Raw genomic sequence first — 15,214 nt, forward strand, 5'->3', positions numbered from 1 at the left:
GAATCTAGAAAACAAAACAGACAAACAAAAAGGAAGTAGACTGAAAAATACAGAGAACAAATTGGTGAATGCCAGAAGGGAGGTAGGAGACAGGATAGGTGAAGTGGATTAAGAGGTACAAACTTTCAGTTATAAAATAAATTAAGTCATGAGTATGAAAAGTACAGCATAGGGAATATAGTCAACAATACTGTAATAACTTTGCATAGTGACAGACATTAACTACACTTATCATGGTGAGCATTTAATAAAGTATATAATTGAAATAGGTCAACTATACATCAATTAAAAAATTTAAAAATAATTTTTAAAAATGAAAAATTCTTTAAGAGAGAAAAAGAAACATACTTAAAAAGGGAAAGATGGATGCTTCCATCCAAGTTTTAATCATGTGGATTGGGTATTTTTAACTCAGGTATTCAGAAAGTGCTTATTCCTTTATTGGAAGAACACTAAACGATTAATATTTACCAGCTCCATTTAGAGATAATTTTTTCACCAGTGATTCCTGAGGAGTAAAACATTCAGAGTTTTTATCAGACGTTGAATCAAAGTCAAGTGTTGACGCACTAAAATTATTTTCATTACAACAGTTATTCAAATCCTTGTTAAAGAAGCGCACCCTTTCCCTGGTCTGTGATACCCGAGATGTGTAATTCTGAGAGCTCTGTGATCTTGGCCTTGAGAGGTTTTCAGAACTTGTGAGAGGAACAGGGTATGTTGCATTCTCGGGAGAGCTGAGGTGAGAAATGGATGGGGTTCTTGGAGACATTATTTGAGGAGATGTAATGATGGCATCGTCTTTCTCAGTACTTGACAAACAAGTATTGGGCGAAGGAATAGGAGTGGTCGCCATGTTCTTTAGTACCTCTTCAAAATCTTTCTTGGTGTTAATCTGTGGACTATCAAAACTGCTAGACTGATATTTGAGAATCTGTCGAAGTGGATCTGAAATCTCTTCTCTCTTTTGGATGGCTCTGATTTTTCTACAAATGCTTTCCACTGGGTTATGCCGCTTGTCAGTGACCTTCCTCACAGAAGCCATTGTTGACCTTCCTCCGATCATGCAGATGAAGTGGCTAAAGTGCAGGCAGAAGTAGACATTTTTTTTTTTAAGTTAGTATTGTCCTGACAATAATCTAGCAACTCATTTTGGTCCTAAATTATGTGTGGAGGGATTAAGAGGTCTTTAAACGATTGGTTTAAACAACTTTCCATGTGTTTAACTTTGGCACTTGAATTTCCTGAAAATAAACACAGCTAACACATATAAAGTATTTGCCACATGCCAGGCATGGTACTATATCCTTTATATGTATCAACTCATTTCATTCTCAAAACGACCTTATGAAGTAGACATTACTATTATCTCCAGTTCCAGGCAAAGAGAAAATAAGAGACACACCCAAAGTCACCCCAGATAAGTGCTGAAGCCAGATTTGATCCCAGGCAGTCCTGCTCAAGAGGCTGGACTCCTAACCATATTGCTTTTCATTTATAATAATATGTCATATATGATGGTGATGGTACGGATGCTTACAGCTCCTATTTGAGTACTGTTCTGGTTCTCATAGAATGAGAACTTACTATATATGTCCTGTGGAAATAAATCCAAAATTTTGCCTAAACTGGCAAAATTTAAATTAACCTAGGCAAAGAGTTATAATAGTTTGAATAGTTACAAATAGCTAGAGAGTTACAGAGTTTGGAAGTGATGATTTTTAGGACCTTAAGAAGATTTCCATTCATAGATCTTTCTTAAAAAATCCCCTCATAGAAAATGAACAAAAGGTAGAGAAATTTAAAAAAAACTATAATTGGAAGGAGTATTTAGAAAGGCTGGTATTTAGAAGAAGATACTCAAAAATCCTCACAATCTGGCTTCATTTTACTCCAAGTTGACAACCACCAGCTCTAGCCAATGAAGCTACCTCCAGCAGAATCCTTTACTAATTAGAGTCACGATCATCTGAACCTTTGTGTTGTCACTTGACAATACCCTCCTTTCCATATATTCAAGGGTTATTTTTCAACGCCAAGCCTAAAACACATTCCTCTATGGAAATTCTGGAATCAGTGTATACTCACTGGAGTCTATTCTTTCTGAACTCTCCTAGGCTTTATAATTGTACTGTGTGTTTGTCATTTAATTAAGTTTTGTCTTCCATCATTGGATTGTTTAAACTGTGTATGCATGTTGTTTCCTCAAAAACAATTTTAATTCTTGTATTCAAAAACCATGATGTGATTTTTTTCTAGATACACATTATTGTTGGCATCATTGATAAGCCACAGTCATATGTAATACATACAGTTCCCAGGCTTGTAGATGTGTCCCCCAGCTCCTGTGAGTGTTGACCCTCAACTATTCACAGTTACCACCTTTTCTGGAGAATTTGCTCTGGCCAAATGGGAGCTGTTCATCACTCCACTGGGAGGTTGGAAGTGATGTAGAGGGAATGACAGAAGAGAGTTCACCTGTGAACACACATGCTTTAAATCTATGGCTGACTGTGGCGAGGACACCAGAGGAGCCATCGAATCTCCTCATGTCAAGTAGAGTCTGTCATTGTTCTCAATATGAAAGGACTGTTTGTCCCTTCAAGAGCAAGAGAACACAAGCGCAGGTTGGGCACAAGGCTAATAGAAGCCCTAAAACTGGAACCTCAAACTCTCAGATCCTGTCTACCCTCCTTGTTGAACCCTGAGGTAGGAGGCCGTTCAAACCACAGGGAAAGGCTTTGCCTTGTGGGCATTTGTGACTGATCCAGATTAATGTTCCTAGCATACAAGACACGCATTTCCATTTGTAGTATATCAGACATGCATTTCTATTTGTTTTTCCAAGGCATTTTTCTCCTTTTACCATTTGTTTGCTAAACTCCCATGACTCACCTAAGTGAACTCCACTCCATAGTTTATGAACTAAACCTTATAAAGAGTACAGTTAAGACCCTGGCTCTTCATGAGCTAATGAATGTTCTCAAGATTAACTTGTTTTGCTTTTTCTAATATAAAGCAGAACGTCTGAGTTCAAAAGATGTGATGATAAGGATTTCAAAATTTGGACCGCCTCCTCCCTATATGGCCTGGAAACATCTCCTGTCTGTCCCGTACAAACCTCTTTTTTAGTTTTAGATCTCAATAGAAAAGGTTAGCTGCAATCTGCCATAACACTTAAAAATACAAGTTGAACTTGTGCAATAACTGTCTTTGAAAAAGTACTAACTGCAAATTAAAAACTGGAAGTTAATTATATTTGCAGGATCAGTTGCTTGGAGTCTCTTTTACTTTTTTTATTTTTTAAGATATTATTTATTTGAGAGAGAGAGCACATGAGTGAGAGGCAGAGGCAGAAGCAGACTCCCTGCAGAGCCTTCGGAGTCCCTTTTAAATGGAATTTCCTCTTTATCTTAGTTGATTGAATATTTACAGTGTAAAGATGGTACACTTGTAGAAATCCCAAAGGGAAGAAGCTTTGGGTTTTTTTAAGTTTATTATTTGTAGTAGTCTCTACACCCAATGTGGGGCTCTAACTTACAACCCTGAGATCCAGAGTCACATGCTCCTCTGATTGAGCCAGCCAGGTGCCCCAGGAAATGCTTTTTTTGTTTTTAAATTCTCTGAACCTCAGTTGTACTCCATACCACTCATCCTTTTAGGCACTCAACCAATATTTATCAAGTACCTAGAAAGTGCTAATACCTCTGCTCCAGAGATTATCTGCTCTCCTAAGACCTGTAGTCTGCAGGACGTACAGATATGAACAAGCAAGCTACCGGGAATGCCACATCAAATCCAGGATGCCCAAGAAAATCTGAATTTCAGGGGCACCTGGGTGGCTCAGTGGGTTAAGCGTCTGCCTTCGGCTCAGGTCATGATCCCAGGGTCCTGGGATTGAGGCCTGCATGGAGCCCCCACATTGGGTCCCTGCTCAGCCAGGAGCCTGCTTCTCGCTTCTCCCTCTGCCTGCCACTCCCCCTGCTTGTGCTCTCTCTCTCAAATAAATAAAATCTTTTTAAAAAATCTGAATTTCAGATAAAGAATGGCTAATTTTTTAGTATAAGTACATCACAAAAGTTGCACAAGAAAAACTTATACTGAAAAATTGTTTATCTGAAATTCAAATTTCACTGAGCCTCTTGTATTTTTATTAGATAAATCTAGCAACCCTAAAGCCCAGAGATAACTATATAATTACACACTGGGAAAGAAAAGTGCCAGGGGCTCTGGGAGCCTATAAGAGGGGGTTATCCTAGTTTGGGAGTGAGGATGGAAAAACTGAGGGGTATCATGCACTGTGCACAATGCTATATTGTTTGCTAAATCCATGGTTATAAACAGAACACTGGGACCACAAATCTGCTATAGGAATTTCCATTTAGATTCACATTAGCTGAATGTAAAATAATGTTAGAGATTATCCATACCAATTATTTCACTCATTTTATTTATTTCTCATTGACTGAACTACACCTCATTGTTCTTATTTCTAGAATCTATCTCGTTATTGTTATTGCCTGAATTGCTTTATTATATATAGTAAAAGCTCTTGAGTCAACACTTTTTAACCATCTCCCTGATGATCCAAAGCAATGATTAAAAGCCTCTGAGGCCTGGCAACATGTATAAAACAATGTGATTTGGGGGCGGCTGAGTGGCTCAGTCAGTTAAGCGTTTGCCTTCGGCTTGGGTCATGATCTCAGGTCCCAGGATGGAGCCCTGAGTGCGGCTCCCTGCTCAGCAGGGAGTCTGCTTCCTCCTCTCCCTCTGCCCCTCCCCCTTACTTGTGCACTCTCTCTCAAATGGATAAAATCTTAAAAAAAAAAAAAAAGTGATTTTTTTCTTACCTAAAGTAAGTTTACTCATTACGGATCTAATTTTCACCAGTGATGTAACTGCAGAGTTCAATATTTACACTCTGAGACAGAAATCTGCAGTTGTTCTGACTTCCTAAAGGAGTTAGAATAAATTCACTATGTACAGTAGAGAGAATATTTCATATTCTTTAGGAATTGACAAACATAAGGGCATAATTTGCATTTTTCAATATCCATATTCTTTAATCACTAAGAAATAGTTGAATTTCTTTGCAAACAAAGATTTATACAAGATACAAAAGTAGCATCCTTGAAAAAAGATTTTAATGGTATTCAAAAGCTCTTTAGAAAGTCTTCTGAATCAAACTCTAACTCAAAAGATTATGTTGACAATGTAATTATCTTTCCTTTACCAACCATTTAAGTGTTTTCCCCCTTTACTAACAATTATTTCTTGAACATTAAGCTTCCAAACTTTAGATCAGGTAGGCATATTTTAATATTCAATACTTAATTATGAGATTCAGGCAAATATTTCACCTGAGTCCCAGTTTTTGGAGATCTAAGGCAAAACCCTTAAGTAAGGTATGTAAAAAAATTTTTTAAATATGTGTGTATATGTAGATAAACAAGAAATTCCTTTTGCCAAAAGAGCCCTTCACTAACAGATGCCAGTAAACTCTTCATGGAAACAGAAGAAGCATCTGTTCACTAAGATGTTCCCAGGAAAGTCATCTTTAGCGAGCCTAGTGTGAGGACGGAGCATGGTTTTCGACTTAACCAGTAAATTTTATATTTGCCAAATTATACTGTTTTAAGTCTCTTTGTGACTAATATTTAGTGCAATAAAATAATAACACTTTTTCCTGTCCTAAGATAGGTGACAGCAGCTGTTAATCAAAATGATTTGCAAACCACAAGTCCCAGATTTAGTAAATTCTCAGCGAGTCTCATCTGCAAACCTGTTTGGTTACTAATAAATGCAAGCTGGCATAGAATGGGACTCTCCCCTCCCACCATTCACTTAACCCTGTTATATTAAGCTCCTTGGCTGGGTCACACCAAACTTATGATAAACATCTCATACTGGAACAATTCCTGAAATAGTATAGTCACACATATGCTTCTGAAAACTCACTGTGCTCTTCTGTTTCAGTTCTTATTATATGAGGTCTGGTTTTCCTCTCAGAGACTGGGATAAGCCCTAAAATTTCTAACTGCAAGAATTCAGGTGGTCCCAAGTTCTTGGGGGGATCTACAAAACCACATAACCTCTTTCCACTAACACACATGCTGAATAACTAAGGCTGGAAATGACAATTCAGGACCTTAGGTATCCAAACGCCCCTTTGAAAACAATTCTAGGATTTGCCTGTGGTGAAAATAACATCTCTGGGGCTAATCTAGTCTCAGCACCACAGGCATATTGAGTTTGGGCCTGGGGGTGAGGAGAAGACAGAGGCTAGCCCTGGGATGGCTTTGCCCCGTTTAGAAAGGGACTTTCTTGACCTTGGATGACTAAAGGCCAGCATCCTCCAAAGTTTAGCTGTTCACTTGGGGGAAAACTCACCACCTTATTTTCACTTTACCAGCACTCCAAGAACCATCTTCTGAGAACAGACTAGAGACAAGACCCGCAGGATTAGATGATTGGGCGGAGCTGACTTCCTCGGGGCGCCCTGGAGCAAACGGAGAAACTACCCACGGCTGGAGAAAAGGGAAGCCAATGATCAGCTGCACCTGCCGCGTGGGTCGCACCAAGATCTTGAGAGCGGGAGGGTGAGGAAAGACGGAGGAGGAAGGAGGACCACGGCTTTGGCTGTATGGATGCCATTTTGGTGTGCTCAACGCCACCGTAATAACGACAAAATGAACATCACCCAGAATATACTCTCTGTAATCAGGATGGAGGAAAAGTCATTTTTTAACTAAATTTCATACGCTTCTGTTGGGCCAAGTGCTGTATGGTTTCTAAAAGCACTAATATTAATCATGACATCTCTTAAGGGACTGTCTCTGGTTTGGCAGACACAGTATGTTGACTACACAAAGTGCAATAATTAAGCAAAGAAGTGCACGAGCGGTACATTAAACTACCTGGGAGGTCAGGACAGGGAGAGGACAGTGTGAGTTGAGAGGTGTTTTTTTAAATAGGTGAGACATAAACTGGGCTTTAAATAATACTCTATTTGGGGCAGGTAGGGGCTAGGACAAACCTGTGAGGTCGGGAGACCTGGCAGCACTGGGTAAACAGAACCGCGAGGTAGGTGGGAGATTGCAGAATAGGGAAAAAAAATGTTTAAGTCTACATAGGGAAGATACAGGCAGATTCAGACATGAGGGACATTTTTTTTTGTAATGCCATTTCCCATCCAAGAAAATACTATGCAGGGGGAGGACAGACATCTTAGAAACAAAACAAGCAAACCAGCTTCTGGGTTCCACACATACAACAAGAATATTTTGTTCTCAAGCTGCCAGTTTTGCTTACTGCCCCCTGGGCTTCTCTAGCCAGACTCCTCCTTCCCTAATCACATGCTTCACAGCCTTTAGCACTGGTGATTTCCTACTTCTATTTTCTCTCTTCCTTGCCCAGCCTCAGGTGCTCTGAAAATCTATTTTTGGAATATCTAGATTTTTATATTTGCTCCTATTCCTGTGGGTCATCATTTCTGTCCCCAAAGGAGAGGGAGGGGAAGTGTAGTAGTTCAGAGTTGGAGCTCTGGATTCAGATAACCTGAGTTCAAATCCCAGCTCTGCCCAATTAGTTTTGTGACCTCTGACAAATTATTTAACTCTGTGTTTCAGATTCTTTATCTGCAAAATCAACATTATGAATGACCTCCAGGGCTTGCTGCAGGGATGAGATGAGACAGCACATGTAGAATGCACTTTCTGAAACTCCTTTAATTTATTCAGATATTAAATGTACTCTTAAAGCACAAAAGAGTGCCCAGAAAGAACCAATTAACCCATTCCTCTCATTAATGTGCTGTTTAATTTCCCATGAAGTGAACTATCATAACACCTGTGCTTGTGATCTTCTTATCAATCCACAGATACCGAAACCAGTAACACCCAGAGAGATTTCCCTGCTAGTCATAAAGGAAGCTAGTGGTGGAGCCAAAAATAATATTAAAATTCTGAATCCACTAGACCATATCACCTGTCTGGCAAATTGCACTCTTACTTCCTGCTCCCTAGGAGCGTATTACACCTGATGTTTCTCAAAGTAGTGAAAGGAAAAGCCTGCACAATAAATTGCAACGGATGTGTAATGAATTAAATGAACATATTATTCCATTATTTATTTGTTGTTTGCCTCATAGGATCCTAACAGAATGTGCTCCTACTGTGTTCTCTGCCCGTGGACAGCACAAGCCCCAAAGCGGCCAAAAACGTGCCTTCTCCCCCAAAACAGCTTCTCCCACCCCAAACACATGCTTTGTGAACACAGGAGAGAGTATAAAGGGATAAAATGCAGACTCTGCAAAAACAACAACAACAACAACAAAAAACAAAAAACAAGACGGGGCTTTGGGTTTTTGGATATACTCGAGAGAGAAAGTTGATAACAGCATGGTGTTTACCTGCCAAGTCATTTCCCCTTAAGGCACGTTGAAACCCTGACGTTGCCAGACCTGAAAGTAACTGCTTGTATTGTATCCAAGAACCACTGAGGGACACTGCAAGGAAATGCAATCTTATGTAAGTAGGTGAGAAAAAAAAAAAAGAAAAAATGTATTTACATAAAACAATATCCCTTTCTTTTTTTTAAGATTGTATTTATTTGCGAGAGAGAGAATGAGAGAGAGCATGAGAGGGAAGAGGGTCAGAGGGAGAAGCAGACTCCCCGCTGAGCAGGGAGCCCGATGTGGGACTCGATCCCGGGACTCCAGGATCATGACCTGAGCCGAAGGCAGTCGCTTAACCAACTGAGCCACCCAGGCGCCCAAACAATATCCCTTTCTAACTCCGTCTTTAATGTGGCTAGACATTAGCCAGCAGCTCGATCTCTGAGATTAACTCTGGTTGCTCCAAGGGACACACTTTGTCCAACCAAAAGTAGATTGAAAGGGATGGAAGGAAGGGGGCACTATTAGAAGAAAGGAAAGAAAACTAGATAGTGGAATCCTCCTTCAGTATAGCCAAACATAACATGCATTTTATTTTTCAAAGCCCACTCTATGTAAAATGTACTATTTCTTATAATGTACTCTGAAATGCTCTTATATTCTAGGTGCCATCATCTTTAAATTTCTTTTAATTAAACTTTAATAAACAAAAGCAATGTCTTCAGGAAGCCGACTTTCATAAAGACACTATCCCAGAAAGAAAAGGATTGGAAAGTAAGTGATCTATGGGTCCCATTCTGAAGTGAACATTTTGAAAGAAAATTTGGCAATTCCTTTTTGGAGGGAAGTAGAAATAAAGCAAGGCCCTGAAGATACCACCAAGATACATATTAGCTGAATGAAAATCATCTGTTGCCTTTCCAGATCTATCCAGACATAGAGCAGGAGTAACAATCCTTGCTTGGCTCTGCACCTCTGCCTTCCCTTGGCTCTTGCTGGGGATGGTAATGGCTTCCTAAAGCCATCATGCCAACACCAGGGGGTGCTCCCTTCTTCCTACTGTTTCTCTTAACCCTGCCCACACCTTCATGAATGAAATTCTTTTCAGCCTCCCCTTTAAAAAAAAATGTGCCATCTGTTTCCTAAGGGACCTTGACTGATATACACTAAGGGATAATTTTGGTTGTCATGTAAATTTCCATAGCCCAAAATGGTTGCCATCCACATTACACAAAGGGCATAATATCTCTCTCGTTTTTTTCTTTTTTAAGATGTTATTTATTTGAGAGAGAGTGCATGAGCTGCAGGGAGGGACAGAGGGAGAAGGAGAAGGACAAGCAGACTGTGCTGTGCAGGGAGCCAGATGCAGGACGATCCCAGGACCCTGAGATCATGACCTGAGCCGAAGTCGAAAGCTTAACTGACTGAGCCACCCACGTGTCGCCATAATACCTCTCCTAAAATATTTTGGTTTTGTTTTTAAACTCTGTGCCTTTTCTTTTGTTTAGCCTTTTCTTTTGGTTGCGTACATACAGATAATTCAAAGAAGGAGTTTTGACTAAAAGAAAAAAAAATTTCACCAACCTTCTTTTGAAAATTTTAATAGCTATTGCCAAATCGGTTTCCATAGAGATTATATCAGTTTATCATCTTGCCAACAATCTGTGAGCCTGCTTTGTTCCATACACCCTCATCACACACAATGTGTTGATCTTTGCCAATCTGATAGGTGAAATATGGCATCATGCCATTTTAATTTGCATTTCTCTCCTTATAAATATGGTTTCATGTGTTAAAAGCCATTTGTATTTCTATGTTCTGTTTGTTTGTATTCTTTGGCCACTTTTCAATAGGGGCTTGATTTTACCAACTTACAAAAGCTCTTTATGTATTTAGAAATTTATTTCTTTTTAATATGCATTAGCAATTCATTTGTACAGCTGTCATTTCTATTTCTGGTTTATGCTATTTTTGCCATGCAGAGTTTTTTTTTTTTTTTTTTTAATACAGTCAAATTTCAACCTTTTCTGTGTGAATTCTGAGTTTGTGTTAGCCTTAGGAAGGCTTTCCTGACTCCAAAATCACACAAAAAAAAATTTCCCATTTTTTTTCTAGTACTTTCATGATTGACTACATTTAGAATTTATTTTGGTATGTAGGGAAATAGGACTTCACCTTCATTATTTTTCAAAGGTCTACCCAATTTTTCCAGGAATTTAACCTACAGATATATTTGCACATATTTACAAATGTAAATATAAAACTGTATTTATTATCGTATTGTTTGGAATGGCAAAATACTGAAAACAATCTTCACCCTTCAAAAGGATACTGGTTATATAAATCACAATTCATTCACACATTAGAATAAAATACAGCTGTTTAAAAGAAAAAGCTTTTATAAGTACTAATATGGAATCACAAAATTATGTGGTCAAGTTATAAATTGATCCTAAGATAAGGAACAGTACTTACATCATTTCTGATTAAAAATATACAGTACAGGGGTGCCTGGGTGGCTCAGTCGTTAAGCGTCTTCCTTGGGCTCAGGTCATGATCCCAGGGTCCTGGGATCGAGCCCCGCATCGGGCTCCCTGCTCAGCGGAAAGCCTGCTTCTCCCTCTCCCACTCCCCCTGCTTGTGTTCCCTCTCTTGCTGTGTCTCTCTCTGTCAAATAAATAAATAAAATCTTTAAAAATACATATATATATACAGTACAAACACAAAGCGAAACACACATACACATAAATACAGGAAAAACTAGAGACAATGATAACCCTGGGAAGGAAAACTGGCAGTTTAAGGAAGGGGTAGAAGAGAGATTTAATTATTTCTGTATATTTTTGTACCGTATCTTTGTACAATATCATCGTTTTAAATAAATACAAAAAGAATAAAACAGTAGATTTTTAAAACTCAAATTATTATTTTTGGGTGGCCAATCCATTACCATATAATGTAGATTTGTAAGATAATGTCATTTATAGTGTTGAAATCTGATTTTAAAATCAGTAAAACTCTTTTTAAACATATATATGAAAGTGTGGATCGGTAGCACCCTCTGCTGGTAATGAGTTGAAATTCAAGACCCAGAAATCATTATTAAACCTACCTAAGATTTCTCTTGTGCTCTATTTTGTGATTACTATCGAGTGCTCAAATAGTATATCATAAAAATGATAATTTTTTATATCACAATTTTTAGCAATCACTGTGGGAATTTGCTAAAGTTAAAAAAAGTCACACATTTTTGTAGTAGTCCAAAATTCTGTTTTGTTATCTGAGTGCAGAACTCCACTTTTCATGTGGGAATATTGAGAATAAAATAATAACTATTTTTAACAATTTGTATAAAAGTGAGCATGATTGTATATGTTTGTCTTGTCAGTCTATATATTTTGCTCAGTTCTCAGCATTATAATTAATTCATTTGACAGATACTGAAGACTTTGTGTGTGTCAGGCATGTCTTAGTGCTGAGGACACACAGTGAACAAAACAGACAAACTTCTTGCTCTCATAGAACTTACTTCCCACCAAAGGAGACATAAAGTTAACATAATTGACAAAAATATACAGTATGTTACACTCTGATAAATTCTGAACAAAGAAAAATAAAGGGAATGTGAAGAATGAGTTTGGAGGAAGGCTTGCAATTGTAGATGGTGAGCCAAGGAAGAGCTCACCAGAAGGTTAACTTGAATAAAGACCTGAAGGAAGTGAAGGAACTAGTCAGAGGAAATGCATCCAGGCAGAAGAGCAAATGCAAATGTCCTGAGGCATAAATTTACCTGGCATGTTTGAGAAACAGCAAAGAGGCCAGTGTGGCTAGATTGAAAAGAATAGAAAAGAATAGTAGGAAATGAGGTCAGAGCATTAATGGAAGAGACAGATTATGTAGGGCCTTAGGGTTATAGAAGGACGTTGACTTTTACTCTGAGTGAGATGGGAAGCCATTGGAAGGATTTTAAGGAGAAGAGATATGTGCTCTGAATAAATGTGTAAAACTGTAAAGGGTCAAGGGTAGAAACAGTGAGATTAATTAGATGTTTGTAGCAATAATCCAGGAGGAGAAATGATAATAAGGAATCAGAGGAAGGCTCGAGTTTCTAAGATGGCAGAGGAGTAGGAGACCTTAGTTTCTTCTGGTCCCAGGAATTCAGCTAGATAGCTATCAAATCATTCTGAACACCGTGAACTCAACTGGAGATCGAAGAAAAGAATTGCTGCAATTCTACAAATAGAAAAGCAACCACTTTCTGCAATGTAGGAGGTGTGGAGAAGTGAATCCAAGGTGATATATCGGAACATAAAACTCGGGTGAAAGGGAGCCTCCAAAAACTGGCTACCTGAAAGTGATAAAGCAGTGGAGTGCAAAATCGGATCTTTTAAAAGTCTGCTCTGGTGAGGGACATCCCTGCCTGAAAGGCACTCAGGTGGCAAAGTGAGTTGGAATCCCAGGTGGGACAGTGTGGTCTCACAAGAAGTGAGACCCCAGGGTTACAGAAAGACTGGGGGTGCCTAAGTGCGGCAAAGTTTCTAGGCATCAGAGTGGGGAAGCCGGCTGCAATCAATGAGCCCAGGAGTGGGTTCTTAGCTCAGGGTTGCCATATACTCTAACTGGGGCTTGGTTGGGCAACTGCTCTCCCAGCAGGGGCCCAACAAGTGGCAGAACTAGCTAGACACCCCTTGCTCCCCCAGGAGGAGTGGTGCAGGTGCTTACTGCAGGAGTCTGCAGCGTTTGGAGACTCAAAGCAGGGCCCTTGCCTCAGATAGAAACACTGGGTCACAGGCTGGGTGAGCACACAGTGCGGACAGAATTCAGGGAGACAGGAGTGATTGGCTGCTTTTCCTTGAATGACTGCTTTTCCCTGATGGAGCACTGAGGAGTGGGGTGGGGGGAGCATGAGCTTTCCACTCTGGGGCCAGAGATTGGGAGGCCATCATTTTCATTCTCATCCTCTAAAGCATGCAGAAAGCATTCAGGGAACAAAAGCCACATAGAGCAATCCTGAGCCACTTAGAGCCCGGGCCCTACCAAGGCCAGTGCAGTTCCACCTGGGGCAAAGACACAAGAGAATCAGCACCAACATGCCCCTCCCTAGAAGATCAGCAAGAACAGTGGGAGCTAAGACCAAGTTTACCGGTCACACAGAACTGCAAAATTCCAGCACTAAGGGAAAATAGTATATAGAATTCATGATTTTTTTCTCATAATTCTTTAGTCTTTCAATTTTAATTTTTTTCTTTCTCCTTTTCAACCAATTTCTTATTTTGTCAACTCTTTTTCTTAAGTCTTTTTTAAATTTTCATCTTTACAGTTACATTCTATCCTTTCATTGTACTTAATTTTATTTTTGTATATATATAAGTTTTTCTTTCTTTACAATTTTGGGATGCATTTTCTTCTAACAGACAAAAATACACCCAGAATCTAGTGTATTGCTCTGTTCTCTTCACCTGTCTGATTATATTCTCTATTTTTTAAAGTCTTTTTTAATTTTCATCTTTAAATTACATTCTATCCTTCTGTTGTGTTTAATTTTATAAGTTATATAAGTTTTTCTTTCTTTACAAATTTGGGATCCAGTTTTCTTTTTTTTTTAATTTTTTTATTGTTATGTTAATCACCATACATTATATCATTAGTTTTAGATGTAGTGTTCCATGATTCATTGTTTGTGTATAACACCCAGTGCTCCATGCAGAACGTGCCCTCTTTAATACCCATCACCAGGCTAACCCATCCTCCCACCACCTCCCTTCTAGAACCCTCAGTTTGTTTCTCAGAGTCCATCGTCTCTCATGGTTCATCTCCCCCTCCGATTTCCCCCCCTTCATTCTTCCCCTCCTGCTATCTTCTTTTTTTTTTCCTTAACATATATTGCATTATTTGTTTCAGAGGTACAGATCTGTAATTCAACAGTCTTGCACAATTCACAGTGCTCACCATAGTACATACCCTCCCCAGTGTCTATCACCCAGTCACCCCATCCCTCCCACCCCACCCCCCACTCCAGCAACCCTCAGTTTGTTTCCTGAGATTAAGAATTCCTCATATCAGTGAGGTCATGTGATACATGTCTTTCTCTGTTTGACTTATTTCACTCAGCATAATACCCTCCAGTTCCATCCACGTCGTTGCAAATGGCAAGATCTCATTCCTTTTGATGGCTGCATAATATTCCATTGTATATATATACCACATCTTCTTTATCCATTCATCTGTCGATGGACATCTTGGCTCTTTCCACAGTTTGGCTATTGTGGACATTGCTGCTATAAACATCGGGGTGCACGTACCCCTTCAGGGATCCAGTTTTCTAATAAACATCAAAGTACACAGAGCATCCAGTGTATTGCTCTGTTCTGTTCACCTGTCTGATTATATTCTCTCTCACTCTCTTTTTTTTAATTTTTTTTTTTTCCAGTTTCGGGTCTCTTCTGATTTGTTTAGTGTATATTTCTCTGGGGCTGTTGTTGCCAGTTTAGTATTTTGTTCTCCTTCATCTCTTCTTCTCTGGAAAGAATGACAAGACAGAAAAACTCACCTCAACAAAGAGAACAAGAGGCAGTACTGACTGCCAGGGACCTAATCAGTATGGACATAAGTAAGATGTCAAAACTAGAGTTCAGAATAACAATAATAAAGATACTAGCTGGACTTGAAAAAAGCACCGAAGACACTAGAGATTCCCTTTCTAGAGAAATAAAAGAACTAAAATCCAATCAAATCAACATAAAAAAGGCTAATAATGAGATACAATTAAAAAATGGAGGCTCTTGGAGTACCTGGGTGGCTCATTGGTTAAGTAACTGC

General features: G+C 39.1%; 1 protein-coding gene across 1 annotated transcript in view; it reads right to left on the minus strand.

Moving 5' to 3' along the window:
* Positions 1-1,045, minus strand: part of LOC118025418 (lymphoid-restricted membrane protein) — a 72,190-nt gene extending 71,145 nt beyond the window's left edge. The window contains exon 1 of the mRNA XM_035027829.1: positions 472-1,045. Within this exon, the coding sequence (XP_034883720.1) occupies positions 472-1,045 (574 nt within the window). The remainder of the gene's footprint in view (positions 1-471) is intronic.
* Positions 1,046-15,214: the final 14,169 nt, after the last annotated feature.

This window comes from Mirounga leonina, unplaced genomic scaffold (genome assembly GCF_011800145.1).
Source record: "Mirounga leonina isolate KUSES-001 unplaced genomic scaffold, KU_Mleo_1.0 Mir_201, whole genome shotgun sequence".
NCBI lineage: Eukaryota > Metazoa > Chordata > Mammalia > Carnivora > Phocidae > Mirounga > Mirounga leonina.